Here is a 22328-nt window from a genome sequence, read left to right as displayed (position 1 = left end):
AAGGATTGATCCCCTTGTGTGAGTTCTGTCAACTGGCAGACCAGCTTGGAGGCCAGGACACAAGCAGAAGTTTGTTTTTCATCTGCTGTTGTTGCTTCTTTTAAGCATGGTAGCCCGTTTAAAGCAGCTGTTCTACAGATACTCAGCACCATTTCCTTTTTTTTTTTCTTTTTTTTTTTTTGAAGGAAGTTTGATAACACTTTCTGCACTTTCTGCAACTGACATTGCATCCACACATTTTTGGAGTCTGTTTCTTTACATGAGCAGCAGTGAACTCTGAACAATTTCAAGAATACTCCCTTAATTTCTTTGCACTCATCTCACTCCACTCTGTTTATCTTACCAACAAGTTCCTATTTTTTTTCCCAGTATGGAAAATATCTAAATTTTGAATCGTAAGAAATTTAGCACTGCTTCCATAGGGGAGCAGTAATCCTCACAGAATCTCATTCTCTGGATATCCTCTATCACCCTTTTCCTTTGAAAACTGCCTGGTAATACACTAACAGCTCCCTGTTGGCATTTCTGCCAGCCTCCAGCTTTGTTATCAGCCTCAGGCACTGGAAGAAAAGAGGATTTAAACCTCTCTTGCACTAGCACCAGACAGTGAGTGGTTGGACTAGCACATGCTCAGTGGGACAGACCTTTCTCTGTTTAGTCATGCTCCTCCTGATCAGCTTTTACAGAAAAGGAGCTTCAGAAATGCTAAGTGATCACAAATTAATCAGTCTTCCTGCAAAGGCTGCGTTAGCTAGGTCTCCTGAGTCTGCTATGGCCTCATGTAAATCAGAAATAAAGAATTAGCATCAAAACTGCAACGGCCTGAGGGAGCATGTAGCAACATTGTGTGAGAAATTACAGTATTCTCGTGACTGAGCCCCAGACCCTTCCAAGCATCGATCAGCAGAAAAGTCTGTGAGCTGGAAAAATGTGAATTGATTTTTTTTTCCACTATTTGCATCCTGCTCAAGACTCCGAGAACGCGAAATTGAACATCGGAAAGATAAATCGAGCTCTGGCTAACCAAGTTCCTAGTCCCCGATCCTATTTGTTTTCTAGTTTGTTTTCTCGTAGGAAGGCTGAGGAACAGAGAGGAAAACGAGCCTCGAGGGAGGTTACGATGGATAAATTGCCATCTTGGGGGCACGGGACGGTTGTTTGCTTAAGGGAGCCGGGCTCGCGGCCACGGCCACCGCCTGACGGGAGTGAGAAGAGGGGAGGGAAATGGAAGGGAGGAGAGGGGAAGGCAGAGGCGGGCCCGTCAGCGGCACCTCCCCGGCGGGCGGGGCGGGGCGCCTCTCCTTTGCGCCATGATGAACAAATGACCTCGCGGGGAATGAAATTTAAGTTCCACCGGGGGGAGAGAGTTCTCTGCTTCGAGCCCGACCCCACCAAGGCCAAAGTGCTCTATGATGCCAAGGTGACCCGCCGCGCGGCGCCCTCCCTTCCTCCTGCCCCCGCCCCCGCCGCGGGGAGGCGGGGCCGTTGGCGGCCGTTAACGTTCCCCTGCCGCCGCGCTGCGCGCCCCCGCCGCCCGCCTTCCGGGTGCGCGCCCGCTCGGGGGCCGGGGGAGGAGCGGGAGGGAAGGGAGGGGGTTGACCAGGCGGCCCTGCCGCCACCGGCGCTAGGTGCGGGAAGGGAGCGGCTGCTGGCCGCGGGAAGGGAGGAGCGGAGCCCGGCCCGCTGGCACAGGGAGGCGCCACCCGGCCCCGCGGGCGGTGGGTGGGCGCTGCTGCCTTGGCCGCGGCCGGGCCCCAGGCGACGCTTTTCTGCGGCCGCTTCCTCCTCCCGCCTGCGCACTTGGGCCTGTTGTGCCCAGTAACAATACTGGTTGTAGAGCTTGATGTAAGCGTTGTGTGGTTTCGGGGTGCCGGTGGGACGTGAACTCACTTTTACAAGCCGAAGTGAGCTGTACGGAACCTGTAAACACAGTTCTGTTTGCTTGTTTGGTTTGAGTTCCCTCGCCTCTGAGGGACAAAAACATAGATTTCAACTGTATTCCAGTCCAAATTCATACATTTGCTTCAGTTTTTTTAGTGGCATACCTTTTTTTTTTTTAAACGTTTGATCAGGATCTCCACCTTCTTGTAATGTTTTGATCAGCCCTTTTGTTTGCACATGTAGGCCTATGTTTTGGCTGGTAACCTGTGTGCAAAAAAGTCACTAGTGCCTCTTCTTTACTTCTAAATGCACAGAGCTCCAGCAAGCTGCCCTCGGCTCCATCTGGCTCAACAATTCTTAAGTTACGGGCTTTCAGGTTGAACGTTCCCATGGCCCAACTGCTGGCTGTGCCTGAAGATATGGTACACCCACTGAGTGCTTTGTTTTTACTGGTCCTGATTGTCTTCTTAATGATCTATTGTGAAATACCTTTTTCTTTTGAGGTGCAGGCTCTTTCAGACTGGCTGTCTCGGCGTCTTTTTTAAAGTTGAATCCCTGTTCCCTGGGAAGAGGGAGAGCAAGAGTACTGCATCTGTGTATCTTTCCACTGGGAAAAAGATAAAGAAAGAGCTCTTGCCCAAACTGTTGGTCAGAAAATGCCATTAGCAAGAATCATGGTTTTTGATTCTACTTACCCTCATCGTGATTTGGTCAAAATAAACTTCTATGTGCATGTGCTAAAGAGGACAGTGGTACAGGGGTGAAAGAAGAAGAAACAAAGGCTCAGATGTTTACAAGACATTTTAATATTTGTTGGCCAGGTCACGTGTTCAAGAGAACATTGTTTTGAGATTTACATATAGCACTATGTTTTCTCCTGCTTTGAGGACCTGAAGAGAGAGCACTCAGCAGAAAATGTTATTTGCCCACATGTGGTATATCTGCACGTTCCTATTGTGATACTGCATTGTTTTGCATCTGTGTTTTGAAAGTATTGACTTTTGAGGACACGATAAAGATGGCAGTCCTTTGTTTGAGAAGCGCTCAAGAAAAAAGCTTCTTTTCTCACCTTGAGTATAATCCATATCTTCTGCTCATATAAATACTCAATGGCAAAAGTCTAGGTGTATTTAATTTATGCAAATTAACGTTTTTTTTTCTTTTCTGTGTGCATAAATTCCCTAAATGCTAGAAAGCTCACTTTTTGTCACGCCTTTTAATACATGCTATTCGCTATTTGTTTCAGATTGTTGATATTATTGTCGGAAAAGATGAGAAAGGCAGAAAGATTCCAGAATATCTGATCCATTTTAATGGTTGGAATAGAAGGTAAGAACCCGTATGCACAATTTTAGTTCTCCCATTTCTTCCATTTTATTTTGCAAAGAAAGATGTTACCCAGAATATCAAAGGACATTAGGTATGTTTGGTTTGTGAATGCCTTTAATATGCTTTCTCATGTTTCATTGCCTTTTATCTATAAATATCAATGGATCAGTTTGATGGTCTTGAGTTTAAATTTTACGGAATATCTGTCTTTGGCATATACCTGTGGCACCTAGGTTTTTCATTAAAAAAAGGATTTTGTGTATTGTTAGATCTAGGCCTAGACTGTTTGCTTATCAAGGTCAGTACATGAGTGCAGTCTCTGACTGTGATTTCTAGCATGTGTTGGTGCTACAAATGCTGTCGTGTTATGTCAAGGTTTGAGAGCTTTTAGATAGCAACATGAGAGTTGAAGCCATGTGAATACAGAAGCATGCAACTCAAAGTTGATCTGAATGTTATTGAAATACTACCTTTTAGGTTTAATGTATAGTAATTCAGCAATAATAATGAATGGAATATATTTTGAGCCAGTGATATTTTTCTTTTTACCAATCTTTAGCTGGGATAGATGGGCAGCTGAAGATCATGTTCTTCGTGATACAGACGAAAATCGCAGATTACAACGTAAATTGGCACGGAAGGCTGTGGCTCGCATGTAAGAAATCTTTTTGGTCTCAAGATAAATAAGAGATTCATATTCAAACAGCTACATTCAGGTGTCTACAAGTGATTTTGGTCTCTAAGTTCACACTGTCGGTGGTGAATATCTACTTAATACAGTCAGTACATTCATAATTAGGTAGTTACATGTTATTATTAAACAACACTCTAAATGACTAACACATTTAGTAACTGTATGTTACTCTTAAGTGTTGCTGTGAAATGCCCGTGTACAGGCTTAATTTACATCTTCCAAAAGAAATGTACTTGAACAATAATTTAGGAAAGCCTGAGGTATTTTGCAGCCAAAGGCAATAATCTAATAGTGGTTGGACATGGCTTGAGGATCTGCCTGGGAACACAAATATGAGGTAATGTACGGACATTAAGGTATCCACTCTAAAATAAGCATTATCCAAATTATTTCAATGTTAATTAATGAAAATAACCCAAACATACATTTCCTGTGCATTTATATGTAATGTCATTAGGTAGGATAAACAAATTAAATGAAATTAGCCAAGTTTAAGTGAACCATTTTATCCTCTATAGGAGAAGAAAAGGAAGAAAGAAGAGACGTTGCAGGTTGCCTGGTGTTGACTCTGTATTAAAAAGCCTTCCTGCTGAGGAAAATGACGAGAGTAGCGAGAACTGTGAGCTTGTTTTCGTTCTTTAGTAACTGGTGTGATGCCTTTAACTTTGTGCTAGGGGTACAGTGAGTGCTGTAACTTGCTAGTAGGGTGACATGAGTGTCATGCCCTGATTGGAACTATACCAAAGCAGTTGTCTGAAGAGTGAGCGTAATGTTTAATGTTAAGTTTCTCTTAATCCGTCTCCTTTTTTTTTTTTGTTTTCCAGAGGCTTTTCCTCATGTCACCTCAACAAAAGTATTCCAATTGGTGATATCAGAGTTCAGTTCTGCTTTGTTTATTGTAGTAGTAGTAGGTGCAAGAAGCCCACAGTTTTCTTGTTTGGTGTTAGCAAACGAGATGCTTTCCTTTCTAACGTTTCTATATATTTGGGGGGGGATTTTTTTTCCCTCCCAGTCTGACTGACTTATTTCACTCCTAAACCACCTCTTTTGATTTCATGGCACTTCTCTGTGTAGCTTGAAAGCTAGCAGGACCTTTTGCACTTAACTGATGTACATAGTGGTAACAGTTGCTGCACATATCCAAAGCTGCCAATTGAATAGTTAATGCATTAACACCTTGTTTAGTACTAAAGTACAATAAAAATAGAAATTATCTGTGAGTGTACATCAATAGAAAGGATACAAGAATACTTCCTTTAAACTTACCGTCTTCCATATTCAAAAAGTTGATACTGTGCTGTAAATACTACTTGTGTGTTTAATAAGAATGAATAATTCTAGTCGAATTAAATATAACAAGTTGTTATTTTTTTTAATTTAGGCCTGAAATTGTTTGGCCTGAACCTCTGTGCAATGTGATAGTGTGAGATAAATATCTGAAATCTCTTTTACGCAGCTATAAGTAGTTCTTCTGATGACAGTGATGAAGGAACAGATGAAGAAATAAAAAGTGAAGACAGTGACATAGAAGATAGGACAGAAATGGTATATTCATGGCTTCCTTAAGTTAATAGAATTTAAAAATCAGTATATAAAACACTGGAAAAGTTTAAATAGATTAAATATAGGCCACAGTTGGTTATTTAGCCGGAATTAAAATGCATATTTTTCTCACTCCTAGTGCCTACTGTAGCTGAGTTTTTGGAAGTTAAAGAAAATACCAAAATTCTACAAGAATAAGACATTGATCAAACAATACACATTTGCTTCTTTTCCTCTCTTTTGACGTGTAAGGCTTATGTGAAGAAAACTTAGCAAACTAGATTACCATGTTTATAGGTGCTATAAAATCTTACCTTACTCAGGTTGGACATAGCAGTAGGATCTTTCTGGTTTTTGTATTTTACTGTGAAATGGGCCTCTCGACTCTGGTCTTAAATGTAGAAAGCTGACTTCAAGAAAAAACATCTTTCTCTACTCTACATTAGCAAAAAGAAGTACAGGGTAAATAGTTGTTCTGAAGGTCTGTAGAATCAAACTAGTACAATGGAGGTGATCTGAAGTAGCAAAACCTAACAAGTTCCTGTTTGTTCTTTTGTATTAAATGCTTAAGTGAATGCTAAATTAAAAACAAATTTTAAAAACTGAATTTCTAGATGACATGAAAACTATATTGTTAAATTGCTTACAGTAAGAGTAGCATACACTTAAAACAGTTACTGTACATACAAAAGTAATATTTTTATATTGTACTGTACATACAAAAAATATATTTTAATAAAAACGCTTTTATTTTTGCATAACAAAACCTCGTTTTTATATTGTATCCTGGTTATTGTATTACTTAATAAGCACAAGCAATATATCATTTCTTTCACTGGTCTGTTGTAGAAAGAAGAACAAGACACTCATACAAAAAGGGACATGGAAGAAAGAGCAATAAACATTGAAATTCCTGAAGTCTTGAAAAAGAAGCTTGAGGAAGACTGTTACTATATTAATAGAAGAAAACGGGTATGAAATAAAAGCTATGAAATGAATATGCGTGGGGTCGGTCAAAAATACTTCTTGCATATAACAACCCCTCTTCTGAGCTTTATTGCAAAGGTTACTTTAGACAACATAAGGAAGAATAAAAAGTTTTGAGGAGCAGACTTCTCTATAGTTAAAATAGTGAGTTGTCATTGTATTGAAGGTTGTAACATTGCAATACCTAGTTGTGTTTTGGAGTGCAAGTTGCTCTTTAAAGCTGAAAATAAAGTAGAGTACACTTGTTTACCTTGTTTTCTACAAATATTCATAAATGATTGATCAAAAATGTAGTTTACAGGTTGAAAATGATAACTCCTGAAGTTTATGCAGTAGAGTCTTACTAAACTCATTAGCTCCTGTTTTAGATTGTTACACTTCTTAATTATTTCTATAAGACATCAGTTTGTTTCTTTTTCAGCTGGTGAAGCTTCCTTGCCAGACAAATATAATAACCATCCTGGAGTCATATGTGAAACATTTTGCTATTAATGCCGCTTTTTCAGCCAATGAAAGGTCTCGGCATCATCAGATGACTCCACATGCTAATATGAATATTCATTATGTGCCACCAGAGAAGAAGTAAGTAATCTTTAGCCCAGTGCTGTTGTCACAAGAAGAACAAACTTGCATTTCATGCTCTGTCTGAAGGCTGTTCATTTTTGTAAGTTTAAACTGTGATGTATGTCCCTTCATTGGGAGTAAAATATTTGATGAATATCTAAAGGACAATAGCGCTGACAATTTATCAGTGAAGGAGATACACAAAAGCATCAATATCCCCTTTTGTCACGTACGTTTTTGTAGATACGGTGACCTGTTTTGGAACAATGTGTGGCTGTTGTCTGTTCTAAGAATTTTTTGAGCACTGGGAGAATATCTGATAGGAGAATTCCTGTTGAAATATAACTGAACAGGTTCAAATTTTATAAACATTTTACACAAACGTTTATAGTAGAGAACTCCAAATGGAGGTGATCTATTTTAATGACATATGATCTTGAATCCTAGAGTCAAAATGCAAGGAAACAATATGTGTAGTAGTACCAATCCTGTTTATTAAAATTGATTACATCTTAGTATGTTTTCTCAGATGAGCTGTATAGTCTCCTACCAAGCTACAAATGCAACGATAACCTTGCTTTTTTTTTTTTTGTGGTAAAGGTTCTCAATGTTAGATGATGCTGCTCTTTTATGCAAGTCTATACTGTATTTTTTGTATTTTATGTATACAGTCTATACTATATTTTCCATTTTATTTAATTTCCAAAAATAGAACATAAGTCAAGATTTATTTCAGCGCTGCATAATTATGCTATTCCCTGCAATATTTTAGCTGATGTGTTTCATTTTATTTGGTGTCATTCATTACTTAACAGATTATATATTAGAAAGAAGGAAAGTGTAATTAATCTCCCCAATGAGAATTGAGATGAGACATGAGAAACATGACCAAAAGGTTGTGTGTATGTTATGATTTTTAAAGGTGTATGTTTTTGCAACTTCCTCAATAAAGAAGATGCTTTAATAGGGAAAATGATTGTAATTTCAGTGATCCATTAAGTAGGAGAGATTGAGCAGACAACTTTATTGTGTTGCCCTTTTTGCGTAGAAGGTAACTGACCTTTTAAAATGTGATTGAATTTCTGCACATGGTGCTGCCCTGACCCAATATAGTGTCTGCTTTTGCCTTTAAAAACAAAAATCTTAAAGAGGGTGTAATGGGGGGTATAGACTTTATAATGTGGATTGCTTTGATAACATTATTTGATGCTGCCATACACATATATGTACTTGAGACCTGAGAAGTGATTGCCTTCATGGAGGTTAGAGGTGTTGCAGGTGGACTGCACCCATTTCTAGTTTCTTGTACCACTGCGTCTGCCCAGCACCTAACACCGTGAGTGTTTTACACAAGCCTAAAGCAGAAATTCCTAGTAGCCTCTAAATGTAATACTTCAGTTACCAGGAGCAGGCCACGGGAAGCTGATCTCCAATGTATATGTATCAATTTTGTTTACTCACTGCAGATGTCTTAAGCACAGCCTTAACTGCATCTTAGCTACTATAGGTCAAATTCTGTATAAGGCTTTTAGTCAGGCATTCAATCTACTTAAATACTAACTGTTTTTCTGACAGGTGACTCTTCTATTTGAGCACAGTAAACTTGGAAAAAAACACTGCTTATGTGGAAAACATCTGACTGACTTTACTGTAAAGTGGATTTTATTAATCCAGGAAATAGTAATAGAACAATTGTATAATTTTGAGTTCATTAAGCAGACTGTCTAAAGTTTGCACTTGTATGAATGAAGTTACAAACAGGAATCATTGTCTTTTCACGTATGCTTTTAAAGGATTATTACATAGCGAAGAAATGAGCATATCATAGTTAAGATGTTAGTGATCTGTATTTAAGAGGAATTTCCTAAAAACTACACTGAAAATTTTGGTGTGCAAATGAAATTGAAAATTGAAATTCATAATCTTTCTTTCCCTGTAGTGTTGAGCTATGTAAAGAGATGGTTGATGGGCTGAGAATAACCTTTGACTTCACACTTCCATTAATTTTGCTCTATCCTTATGAGCAAGCTCAATTTAAGAAGGTGACTTCATCAAAATTCTTTCTTCCCATCAAAGAAAACTCAACAAATACTAACAGGTAGGTTGGGTATAAAGAGTCTAATACTGCTTATCTGAGGAAAATGCAATAATAAGTGGTTATACATTTAGAATACTGTGGTTTCTCATATGCTTTGACTTAAAAATTGTTTTGATAAAACATTCGACTTCTGTGTGAATTGCTTGCCTGAATTCAATCTGATTAACTCCAAAGAAGTGTTTCTACTGACTGGTGTGGAGCTATTCTGCAACTTTGTGACATAAAATTGCATCAAAATGTAAGTTTATGCTCACTAACCTTTAAATTTGCAAATGAATATTCTTTGGGAAAACAACACTTGAAAGAAGGTTGCATTACTTTGCTTGTTCTTGGGGGAATACTAATTTGAATAAGTATTTAAGAGGATTTGTGAAACTTGCTGTTTTAAGGAAAGAGCATCTGACCTCCTCAGTTCTGTAAAGTTGCCTTTATTTCCTAGAAATCAGGAGGAGCTTTCCCCAAGTCCTCCTCTACTGAACCCACCAACACCTCAGTCAACAGACAGCCAGCCTCCAGCAGGGGAGCCAGCCACACCAAAAAGGCGAAAAGCTGAGCCTGAAATTCTGCAGTCCCTGAGACGTTCTACACGCCATACCTCTAACTGTGACAGGTTGTCAGAAAGTAGTGCTTCCCCACAGCCGAAGCGGCGGCATCTTGACACCCCAGCTTCTATGCCAAAGCTCTTCTTGCACCTGGAAAAAAGTAGGTGTTGCTTTTAAAGTTGTTACTCTAAACAAGATTTTAAGTCCTGTCCTTTTTCTTAATGTTGTGTGGACTGGGAACTGAATGATCGAAGTGGGAATTCATTACTTATTGTATCAATTATTTATCTCTGAAGTTGTATACCAGAGGGAGAAATACAATACTTTGCTGTATTTCCCAACGGAATTCAAGGAGCTACTTGAGTCTACTCACAGGATATCTGTGAGCCTACTTTAGGATAGCATTTGCTGAATTACAGTATTTTAAGACTTTAAATGTTTTATCAGCAGGCCTTAGTTGCCTTTTAATGTCTTATAGTTCCACAAAAGAGATTATTTAATAAATTTATTTGTTTTTTTGCTTCCCTTTTGAAGAGACCCCTGTCCATAGTGGATCATCTTCACCTATAACTTTGACTCCTAGCAAAGAGGGGAGTGCGGTTTTTACTGGCTTTGAAGGTAGAAGAAACAATGAATTGAATGAGGTAAGAGAACTTTATGCTACTGTCGTTCTTTCAATGATTAAAGATACTGTGGCCCTCAGAGTAGGCCTACACAGGAAAAGGTGTTTAGATTATTTATTTCACCTATTATTTTGAAGTTCTGTATAGACTGAATTAATTATGATGCTATACTGATTTCATAACCAGTATTTTCATTTTTTTATGTTTAGGTTTTGTCCTGGAAACTGATGCCAGAGAATTATCCACCAAGCGATCAACCACCACCTCCATCATATATCTATGGATCTCAACATTTGCTACGGATGTTTGGTAAACTGCTCTGGAATCAAAATGGCTTATTTGTTTTCTGTGGCAGTATCTGTGTGATTGTCTGTTCGCTTTATCACAGTTTTATTTTTGGAGAAATGTATATTTTAATCTCTTTAAAATTCTTAAAAGGTTGTTCATAAATTCAGTTAGCTTTACTTGATTTACAAAAACAAAACATGTAAATAAGCATTGCTTCCACTACACTATGAAACATTAAAGCAGACAGCATTCACTTTCTGAGCTTGTTTGTTACAGTGAAGCTTCTGGAAAATCACTGAACATCTTGTAAGGAGTAGTGGAGGCTGCAGTGAAAAGATATTCTTGCTTTCTTCTTTTCTTTATATTAGATAAAATGTGTAAACATTATTTTTCTTTTTTACAGTAAAGCTACCAGAAATACTGGGGAAGATGTGCTTTCCTGACAAAAACCTAAAGGCTTTAGTAAAACACTTTGAAATGTTTCTGAGGTAATGTGACACAATCTACCACAGCAGTGATTGCATTGTTACATAGATTTAAGTGTTCTGGAATTATGAGGGATTTTTAGAAGATGTTCTTGCGGTTACAGAAATGAATATGATAAAATTAAACTTCTGGAATCCAAATTGAAGGGAATCCAAACTCTGCTTAAAGCTTTACTAAACATTGGTAGAGAACTGAAGTATAAAAGCTTGTGTGATAGAAAGTATAGAGTGACAAGTCTGATTTTGCTGAGAATGCTAAGAAGCACGTTTTATGAAGAAACACAAACCCTGCATTGCTCGAGAGCATTATCTGAGAGTTTTGATGTTGCATCAGTGTTAGCAGGGAGAAAACCTTGTGTTTTAAAACCTGTTACACATGATGGTAGTGTGGTGGTGGTTGGTATGTTGTTTTTTTTTTTTTTCCCCAGAAAAGTCTGCCCTAGTCCAGCTTTTAAACCAAAGGGTTCCTCTGTTACACGTTGTAGTGGCTTGTAGGGGTACTTAAACTCTTCTGACCACAGTAACTCTACAGCTGGAGATAATACAGTCATACCTGCATCATGATCCACTTTGTCAGTACTCTAGTTAGTATCTCTGCACTGTAGTTGTAGTTTATATGTCTAATGCGGCACTGCATACTGCATCAACACAGGAAAAAAAAAATTGCCAAGGAAAACTTGTAAGAAAGCATTGTAAACGTTAAACAAAAAATGGTTCCAACAAACATGGAACTTGTAACTTAACATTGGTCAGATACCTCAAAACAGCTACATAATGAAAAGTAATCTGTCATTAGCATATCAAAAGTTTTATTAGATCAAGGAGTGCGGATTGTCCATACAAAAACTTTAAAGTGCTTTTATTTTTAATTGTTTATTGAAAATTAAAGATATTTCAAATGTCAAAGTTTCTACAATACAGAAATTTTCTCTTGAATTAATTCATTTTCAAGTTTTACTGATCCCTTTTTATATTTCTATTCTGTCAGATCCTTACTAGTATTCAAAATGTTTTTATGCTAAGTGGGACAGCATTAGCACTTACTGTTGGAAGGCAGGTACTAGGTATTTTTGCTTGAAGTGAATATGATTTAGGATGTTTAACTTGCTGTGGATCAAATCAGTTTTTCAGACACCTTCCTGTTCTGATTCTACTGTATCAGAGCAGGTCTTAACTCTTTAATGTCTTAAATGCTTTTTCTTTATACCCGTTATACAGATAAGCTGAGGTGGAATGGGGATGAGGGAGGAAACATAACTCTGCGTCCAAGTGGGGGAGTGATTAAACTAAAATTTCTGGTAGTAGTGTCATGGAATCACTGAATCGTGGGGGTTGGTGTCCATGTGTTTCACTCTTCCATGTGACCATCTTGTTGAAATGTCTAGATACCTATAATTAGGAAAAAAAAAAAAAAAAGTTGTTTCCAGACCAGTATATTTAGGTCAGATAAGACTGCTTTTGAAGCAAATCTCCCAGTAGTTCCCGCTTACTGTACCTTTATGTTGCATTGCAGAGTGGTCTCAGTACACAAGCTGGATTCCTTTTTGGAAAAAATTGAACTGAAATTGTGCTCTGGTACTATGGGGCATTCATTGCTTAAGACCAGGCTACAACTAAACCAAAATGACCCCACTACAGCTCCTCCCCAAGCAAGCATAGTCTGGATATTGCTTATCCGGTATAACAAAATATTTGAGATTATGCATATTTTCTTAGTGCTTTCTAGGCCAATGTAACGGATGTTTTGCTAATGTTCTTCTTGTTTGTTTTCTATAATTATGATTTCTGTAGCTTTGTCAGAAATTGTCAAGTTGAGAACCTTCCTGAAAGAAATTCCAAATTACAGTAGGAAGCTGTAGGAAACGTTCAATCTTATATAGGTTCCTCACAAATACTCTTTAACTCTTATTACTGTATTGTGCTTCTGTATATTCATATAAATTGCATAGAAGCCAATGCAAATTATTTTTTTTACATGTTTTCGTGATGCTTTAGAATGTATTTCATTTGGGTATTTATTTTTATGTCCCATATCTATCTGAAAGTGCTCAAATAACTAAATTTTCTGGAAACTCATTCAGACTTGACTTTTATTGCAGAAGTATTTCTGCTTTATCTGTTTCTCATCACAAGTGAAAACTTGAGGCTGAGGTGGTATCTTGTAAAATTTTTTCCTCAAATTTCACAATCTGTCTTTTTCCTTTTTGGGAATGAAAGGATGAATTGATGTTTATTAAGAATATTTTGTATCAATTCTGTTCTGGCTTACTTTTTGAAACCTCAGAACTATTTTACACAGTCTGTATGCATTAGGTAGTTTACTTCAGACTACCTAATTTTTTACTGTGAATTGCTCTGGAGTGACAAGCTGAAGCACTCTACTTTTATTTATTTTTCTAATAGCAGAAAAGGGATTGAAGCTGTCTGTTAAAATTAATAAAACTGTTCCTGAACCATCTTTGAATTCTAGGTAGAGTACTCTGACGAAAGTAGTTTATTCACTTCTAAAACTTTAATATGATACACAACTGATTTAGTTTTGGCATAGCTACTGATTTAATTTTGAATTTTGAATTATGATTATATGGCTGAAATTTACAGTTTCATTTAACATTTACACTATTAATCTCGTGCAGGCTTAGAAACTGAGACTTGTTTAATACACCATTTTGTCTGGAAGCTTGTTTTATTGAGTTTACTCAGTGCTTGATAAATGTATTAAATTCACTTTGAAATGCTACATGGGTAATATTTTCCAGTCATGCCTCAGATTGCTGCTAGACAAGATTGATCTCAGTTTTCCAGACAGCTTTTTTTTTTTTTAAAGGAATGTATTAAATATATCTTTGAGTTTCATATTAAATAGAAGCTGTACCCTTTGTGCAGCCTTTTACAAGCATACATAATCAAAATTTCTGCATGGAGAACATGAACATTTATTTCTCAATTGCGGAATTTGCAGAAGTAAAGAAAACTAGCTTTTCAAATTAAGTGAAAACCTCTTAGTCTTCATGTCAAATTGTGTAGTCCTGAAATAATTCATAGTGTCTGCAGAAGAACACTAGTCTGAAATAGAGTTTAGCAACTGACTTGCCAGTTATTTTCAGTAAATTTCACTTCCACTTTCAATTTAGACTTCAGGACCAAACAGTGGAAGCTAGCACAGTAACTGGTGCCTACTAACTGGTAATTTTCCTCGCAAAGGGTACCTGATTAAATCTTCCTGCGAGTTCATAATTTTTGAGGTAAAAGTATTGCCTTTTAACCAACTCCATAATTTCAGCCATGTTTTTAATAAAACATTGTATGTACTGTATTACGTATGACCTCTCCTTATTTTGAAGTGCCTAGCCTGCCTCCAGGAGCTGCTTAAGTGATGAGTAACCATAGGCAAGAATATGCCACTTCTTGCTTTCCTCTTTCCATTGATTTGAATACAGCCTTGACTTGGAAAACTGTCATCTCAGGGCTATTGACCAACAGTGTGTAGTTAAGAGCTAGGAGAATATAACCTGTCCTTTTTAGAACAGCAAGACCAGTATTCTTTTAGGTAATTTCAGGCAATGTAGTTCATGGTTCAGAAAGGCATAGATGTTTCTGGTTTCCTGAAATAAAGAACAGTGAGTAAATGAACAATTACATTCTTAAAATGCTTTTAATATTTCTAATACAGTTGTCAAGGTGAGTCTAATATGTATTTTTTAGGTGATAGAAAAATACATCCTTAATAGTTAAATACTTTGGTTTTGTTGAAACCCACTGATCTTTCAAACTCAGCGTATCCTGTAAGTTGTCTCTTTCATTTCAGCTTTCATTTTTATTTCTGATATTTTACAGCTTTTACCTATTGTGCAAATCTGTTCCATAGATAGAAAAGTACCTTCAGTATTGAGTATTTTATGAGGAGGGAGCCAAATCAGACAGTGACCAAATTATAGAGGACTGCAGTGATAAAATGTGTTAGAAAGATTGCAAGTTGTTTGAAGTAACCTTAGGAAGTAGATCTATGGTTTTGATATCTCAACATTTTTTTGAGTATAGTTATCTTACACTTAATTGCAGTGGTGAATTATGACCACTAGTCTGTGCTAATGTGCAATTAATTAAAGGTTATTTGCAACTTCCTGAGAATGGAGAGGAAAAAAAAAAGGAATATTGTATGTGGGTGAGTGACAGGAGTCCAGTCAACAAAACAAACCTGATGGTTTCTTGAAACACTGGATATCAGAATTAACATTCAAAACTTGCCTGAGCAGCCTTCCAGATGGAGACATGCCTAGCAATTGGAGGGAGTAGGGAGGCAGGTGGTAGCATACGCCTTTGAAACTAAGCCTTTTAGGCTTAAAGTCCTGCCTTTCAGTAGTAGTCGTGGAGAGGAGATAGTTTTGTAATCTGAAAATGACATTTCTTTTGAAAAGGTGACTCAGTTTTAGGACCCATCATGCTCTTTCAGCAAATTCATTTGGATAGATCATTACAATTGCCTTTCATTTGTCTTTCAAAACAGTATCTAGCTCAGACTGCTTATTGGAGGTTCTGCTTACCTTCTACAAGCCAGAGCTGTGGAAAAGTGTGCAAGATGTTACCTTCTTGAATATACTTAGTTTCTGCTCTGTGCTGTGTGTCATGTGTGTTTATATCATACCTTTATAGCTGAGGTTGTCCTTTAAGGTTTTCCTTTCTTCAGGATGTTCGTACTTTTCAGGCAGTCCCTTAGTTTGTGTGGTGACAGCTGACATCCAGAAGAGTCGTTTTCTTCATGCAGAAACTTAAAAGTAGTAAGCTGTACTAAGACTGCCAAGAGAAGGACATTTTTGCTACCAGATGATGCTCTTAAAGCTCATATTAATTCAGTGACCTTGCTGAGAAATGTTCCTGACATACATGCCAAGTGGCTATTTAATGTGGACGATGCTAGTTCTATACCTCTTCCTGGTGGATCTGCCTGCATAACTCACAGCCCAGATGGCGGTACGTTTGTGAGGCTATTGCTTTAGAGTCACCTGAGGTAAGCTTGCTACGTGTAGACTGCTGCATTTGAAGACCAGAACATAAGGTTGACTGTGTGCCTGTTTTTCTTACCTCCATCTCCTCAAGTCCTTTCTGAAGTGTTGCTTCTCTAGAAATCTGTGGTAGAGAGGGAAATAGCAGCATTATGCCACGTTTCCTCTATGTTCTGAGCATGAGGTTTAACTGTGAATGTGTTTTTTGTGGATGCTTGTCCAGAGAAAAGCACGTGGTCTTAGATATGAGGAAGCTTGTGTGCACTGTGTGTCTCAAAACCGTCACTAGTAAGCAGTTTCACTGCTCAGGTGTAAGCATACAAGCTCTTTAAAAAGTATATAAATGTAAAAGGCGATAATGATGCAACAGGTGACTGATTTTTATGTCAGATTTGTAAGGGGACAAATAAACAATTTCTGAATAGCTAAATAGCAGTATGTTTTCAGATCTGTACCAGAACATTGCTTGCTAAGTTGGTATAGCTCCCTCTGTTTTGAAATCTTGGCTCGCAGCTTGCAGGTGCCAGTGTAATTGATCTTTGTGCTGTTTCAGCTTTTCTAAGGGCAAGGCATTAATGAAATATCCAGTAGTTACGAGTTTTGAGACTCCTAATATTTCTGTGCCAGCTTTCTGCGCTATGATGCAGCATGAATAGAAAGCAGCTTCAGAAGGGCTTTTTTTGACTGCTTTTTTGTACAGGTAGACAGGGGATAGGGACAGAAGCTGACCTTGTGTTCTCTTGCCTGTTTTGTACCACTTCTCTACAGAAAGTAATTTGTATCTGCCAGCTCTGGTGTATTTTGCTTTTCACAGCTATTATATTAAGAACAGTGAGGTATACATCGTTAGACTGCATGCGTTCTGGCTGCCTTTTTTTTTCCTTGAGTTGGAGGTATGCCACAAGCATCTCTGCTAAAACCTCTCACCTTTATCTTGCACGAAGCTGCTGTTTATGACTGATCTTAAGCAAATATCAGGAAATCTTTAAGAGAGAACAAACCTGTTTCCCATTACCTACACTTAACATAATCCCTCATAAAATCTAGCACTTTGGTACTATGTTTTAGAGAACATTGCTCAATGACACTAAAATTTGATCAGCCTCTGTAGTTTGCAGTCACTGTTTCTCTCTCAAAGTCAGAACGTGTGTTAATGAAGAATTAATAATTCAATTCCATTTGTTGCTTATCTTAGTCTTGTGCAGTCTCAGTATGTTAAAAGTTAGACTCAAGTCTCTTAAGTTTCAAGCCTTATCACACTCCCTTCATTCCAACCCCCCAAAAAACCTAGGAAATAATTTGTAGCTAATTACAATCAGAGATTATGGCAGTTAATCACAAAATTTTATGAACTTCTAAATTACTCTAATTTCAGTACTCTTTTGTAGTAATCACAGAATGGCTGGGGTTGGAAGGGACCTCACAGATCACCTAGTTCCAGTCCCCTGGCTAGGGATGCAACCCACTAGATCAGGTTGCCCAAGGCCCCATCCAACCTGGCCTTCAACACTTCCAGGGATGGGGCATCCACAGCTTCTCTGGGCAACCTGCGCCAGCACCTCACCCCCCTCTGAGTGAAGAATTTTCTCCTAATCTCTAATCTAAATCTCTGCTCTTTTAGTTGAAAGCCATTCCCTCTTGTCCTGTCAATATCTGATTGAGCAAAGAGTTTCCATCTTTTTTATAAGTCCCCTTCAAATACTGAAAGGTTGCAGTGAGGTCACCCTGAAGCTTTCTCTTCTGTAGGCTGAACAGCCCCAGCTCTCTCAGCCTATCTTCATAGGAGAGGTGCTCCAGCCCCTTGATCATCTTTTTGGCCCTCCTCTGGATCCGCTGTAACAGCTCCACATCCTTTTTGTGCTGGGGGCCCCAGGCCTGGACACAGCAGTCCAAGTGGGGCCTCACAAGGGCAGAGCAGAGGGGGACAATCCCCTCCCTTGCCCTGCTGACCATTCCTCTTTTAGTGCAGCCCAGGACGCAGTTGGCCTGCTGGTCTACAAGCGCACAGTGCCAGCTCATGTCAAGCTTTTCATCCACAAGAACTCCCAAGCCTTTCTCTGCAGGTCTGGTCTCTGTGAGTTCTTCTCCCAGTCTGTACTCCTGTTTAGGATTGCCTCGGCCCAGGTGCAGTACCTTGCACTTGGACTTGCAACCTTCAAGCCAATTCCTTATCCACTGAATAGTCCACCCATCAAATCCATCTCTCTCCAATTTGGAGACCAGGATGTCACGTGGGACCACGTTAAAGGTCCAGGTAGATGACGTCGATTGGCCTTCCTTTAACTGATGCAGTCACTTCATCAATAGAAAGCCACCAGCTTGGTTGTTTTGCTAGAGTAAGGAATGTGTGTTTGTGTGGTGCAAATGAACAATGTGCTTCTGTGATTAGAAGGAGGATCTGATTGTGTGAATTGTTCTTGTGTGTTTATGGATCACTTTCTAAGGAATACCTCTGCATCTCATGAAAGAATCATTTTACTAAGTATTAGAGCAATTTATGGCATGGTAAGCCCGGAAAAGAAGGTGGTGAATGTTTTTAATGACTTGGGCTAGAATATCACTTAGTACGGTTCAGTGTGTTAGTCAAATATTGGTGGCTCTGATCTAGATTTGTCTTTTTTTTTTTTTTAAATTCCAGGAAAGTGTAAAGTTATTTTTTTTTTTCTGGCCTACTCTCTTGCCAAAGTTTAACAATTTTGGATTCAGCACTTAGTTTGTTTGCTGCGTTGGTTGACTGTCTCTTGTTCCTTCAGGGGAAAAATATTTCACTGCTGTTTTTTTGTCTATTTAATGCCTTTAATTCTGTGAATAGGAAGTTAGAATAATGCAGCTGTAACAATGCTGTAATATTAAAGATATTTTTTTTTGGTTTAGCAGAATATTTCCGGTAGTTTTTTCAAAATGATCTCCCCAAACTGAATTATGTAATCGTTTTTGCTTTGTGCTATTAAAATAAAGGTCAAAGCTGCTATTGGAAACAATGAGAAACTAGCACAGTATGAATACTTATAAATGCTGAAGTATTTATCACACAATCTTCATTCATGCAATCCTATGTGTGTAACTTTAACTTAGCTAGTACTCATTTATTATGATAGTTTATGTGGTGTCAGTTTGTGGCAGAGGCAGTTGGATCCTTGCTTTAAGTACAAGAGAGATCTTTCTCCCTTTTTGAAAGTACCTATACCAGTTGAATATTGCCAGAAATCAGGTTCTTGGTTAGATGCTGTTATGGGTCGTGTAATGGAGTCTTTTCTAGTTAATTCCTTGGGTGATGGTTTAAAAAAAACAAAAACAGACTGCCATTTGATCTTCTGGAAGTGAACTGCTGGACAATCAATATACTTGCATGTCTTTAAGCCTGAAATGTTTCACATCAGAAACCAGCCTAGGTCCCTCTACGGAGTTAATTACAGAACTTTTAGGAAGCAAACAAGTATGGGGGGTGTTGACAAAGTGCTTTCTTAACAAATGGTGGCACATCAAATAATTGACTTGTTCTAAAAAGCTTGTGTTTCTCATTGTTTTTCCTAGAATTAGTAGGATATCATCAGGTGTCCTTCTACTTTTGCAATTGTTTGGTGGCCATGTCTAAGTACAAGGACTGGGGTGTGTGTGTGTTAGAGTCTATCTTTTTTCCTATGTTTTTTTTTGTGCTTTTTGTATGAGTTCTCAGCAATTAATTTATTCCTGCTTTAAATTTTGCTTGCCTTTTTGTAGAGAGTCTTGTCGGTGTTCTTTGATGCTGTGGTTTTCTTAAGATCAAAAGACATGCCTAGTTTAGACAGCCTAACTGCAAATGAGGTTGGAGAAACACTGGTTTTAATTGTACTTACCTGTATAGTTGTTAGTTGTTTTCTAATTTGGACTTATGTCCAGAGCTGGTTATGCAAAGCTAGGATTTTTAGCTTCCGATAGGTAAGTCACCTCCCTAGCCAGTGGTTCTTGGAAGAAACCAGATTCTGGAGATCACATTGTTCCCTGTTTCCATTGCTTCCTACACTAACTCAGAGAACATGTAGCTAACATTCTGCTATTTTTACTGATGCTGATCTTTAACATCCAGGTATTTCTGAAGGTCTCTTTTTCCTGAAGTCAAGTTTGATCATGTACTTCAGGGTTTCAGAGCTGTTTTGGCCTTTAACCCCCATTTGTATAACACAGCTCTGTATACAGAGTAGGATGGTTATAATCATTTTAGCTGTTCTGCTGCTGTTAGTAGCAACAGTGTTTTTCATTTTCTATACTTAACCAGAGAAGGAGTTGTATCTTAGAAGAACAGAACATGTTAAAATATTGTCTGTGTTGCTGTGGGAATAATGTTTGAAGGGCAGGTTGGAGAAATTTGAAATGAGGGAACTGGATTTACAAAAGGTACTATTTGTCTGAGAGATGCATTTAAATCAGACACACTAGAAGGATGGAGACCCTAAATGCACAAACCTGTGGAAGAACAAATCATAGTTCTACTTACCTTAAAAGGTATGGTTTGACTTAATGGTTAGTGGCCATTTGCATAAGATACTGATGTGGTGATAACTGAAATTCCTGTTTTTTTAAAGTAACTGAGAATAGTATGTTGAACAGGTGACTGACAGAACTGTTGCAGAAGCATCTTCCCACTTTTTTGTCTCGCAGTTCTTAAAAGCTATGCTCAGAAAAGAATACAAAGTGTGGATTTCTTTTATGGAGCTTGAGCAAAATTTTTTCATTCACTTGGATTTGAGAATGATTTGTTTCTCACTCTGCAAAACTTGTAAATAAATAAAAAATAGGACAACCCTTTTGTATGACAGATTTCAAACTAATAATTTGTAATTTGCAATTTATGGTTTTGCTGAGCTTAAAAATTGATTTGAAAATTGCTTCTCTCAAATGTTTCATGTTCTGTTTTTGTGTGTGTGCTTTCTTAGGTTTTTAGCAGAATACCATGATGATTTCTTCCCAGAATCTGCTTATGTAGCTGCATGTGAAGCCTACTACAGTACTAAAAATCCCCGGGCAATCTATTGAAGCTGTTAATAAAGATTAAATCCTACTATATGTAGCCCATGACAATGCTGTTCTGCCACGTGGCTACAAGATGAAGATGAACAAAGAATTGAAACAACTTTCAGAGGTGAAGTAATAGGGGGATATCTTCTCTGATGGTTGGATTACTTAAAACGAATGAGGAACTTCTTTTCAGATGCGTATAGACTATCTTCTGAATTGCTTAGAGGATTGAATATAAACCCAACTCCCAACGAACCAATGAATGAAGAAGCCCACTCTGACTTCTAATGCATAGGACTGCATAGAACTACTAAAAAGGAAGGGAGGGAAAAGCAGATGCATTAGCAACAGGACATTTTCATGAAGATAAAACATCATGCTGTTTCATTTTAGCTCGACCCTCCCCAGCCTGAGTAGTAAGACTTGACTACACAGTTACGTGAAGAGAATGCATAACTGCTATCTTACGGATTTTTATCTTACAAATTGCACTTCGTTTTGTGAAACTGTCATGATAGAAAAGATTGCTTAAGTTAAAGGATTTTTTTCTGCTGTTTGGCTTGTGTGACATCTGTCTCAAGAATGACTTTGCTTGAATGAAAGATGTGTTGCTTACTTTGCGTTTTGCAAAGATGTCTCTAGTTCTTGCCATGGTAAGGCTGTCAGAGTTCCAAGGAGAGCCGTGCCAGTGCTTCAACATTTACCTGGCTATAAATGATTCCAGAGCCATTATGAAAGAACAGATTTTCTACAAGTAAGTGGAGAAGTCAATAAAGTGATGGCAGTTTAACTGGCAAACACTTCTTTTCTTAATAAAGTATACAGTGGTTGCTGTTTAAATGTGTGGTTTTGACTGTCTAAAATGTCTTGTTTGGGCTTGATTAATACTTTTGAGATTATGCGTAGAATGAGGTGGGAGTATCAACAACAGGGAGGGAAGCCCTTTCTGTATCACTGACTTCTTCTACAGACTTTGAAACTGTCTAAGGAGGCATTCTTTAACACTTTAGTTCTGGAAATAAGAATTAACCCAGAACTGACTTCCTAGCATTCTGACAACACATTCAGTAGAACTTAACGTTTGAGACAAGGATATTTCAATTATCACAAACCTTGTCCACAACATAGGACTCTGGGCTTCAGCATTTTCTTCTTTGTCAAGACAGGCACTGGGCAGAAAACTGGACTCTAGGCTTATAGACCACTGCATTAATCACTGTTATCCTTCCTTGTTCAGAAAACTTGTTTTAGAACACTTTTTATAATGTATAAGACAAAATATTCCTTCTCGATTTGC

At 38.0% G+C, this 22328-nt stretch overlaps 1 protein-coding gene across 4 annotated transcripts; it reads left to right on the top strand.

Moving 5' to 3' along the window:
• The first annotated feature begins 704 nt into the window (after positions 1 to 704).
• On the top strand, positions 705 to 21871 carry MSL3 (MSL complex subunit 3). 4 transcript variants are annotated; one of them, XM_048066808.2, is made up of 14 exons: positions 1717 to 1845; positions 2196 to 2303; positions 3128 to 3210; positions 3770 to 3865; positions 4423 to 4523; positions 5361 to 5449; positions 6296 to 6418; positions 6855 to 7015; positions 8937 to 9095; positions 9535 to 9797; positions 10172 to 10281; positions 10470 to 10569; positions 10952 to 11036; positions 20950 to 21871. In XM_048066808.2, the coding sequence occupies exons 2-14, from the start codon at positions 2271 to 2273 to the stop codon at positions 21047 to 21049; spliced, it is 1503 nt and encodes a 500-aa protein (XP_047922765.1). In that variant the 5' UTR covers positions 1717 to 1845; positions 2196 to 2270; the 3' UTR covers positions 21050 to 21871. The 4 variants fall into 4 exon arrangements, with proteins under 4 accessions (XP_013046964.2, XP_047922765.1, XP_047922767.1 ...); XM_013191510.3 differs by lacking the exons at positions 1717 to 1845; positions 2196 to 2303 and adding an exon at positions 705 to 1420; XM_048066809.2 differs by lacking the exons at positions 1717 to 1845; positions 2196 to 2303 and adding an exon at positions 1871 to 1911.
• Positions 21872 to 22328: the final 457 nt, after the last annotated feature.

The sequence above is a fragment of the Anser cygnoides genome, chromosome 1, assembly GCF_040182565.1.
Source record: "Anser cygnoides isolate HZ-2024a breed goose chromosome 1, Taihu_goose_T2T_genome, whole genome shotgun sequence".
NCBI lineage: Eukaryota > Metazoa > Chordata > Aves > Anseriformes > Anatidae > Anser > Anser cygnoides.
Note: the sequence above shows the minus strand (reverse complement) of the source record. Positions and strands in the feature narration are given on the sequence as shown.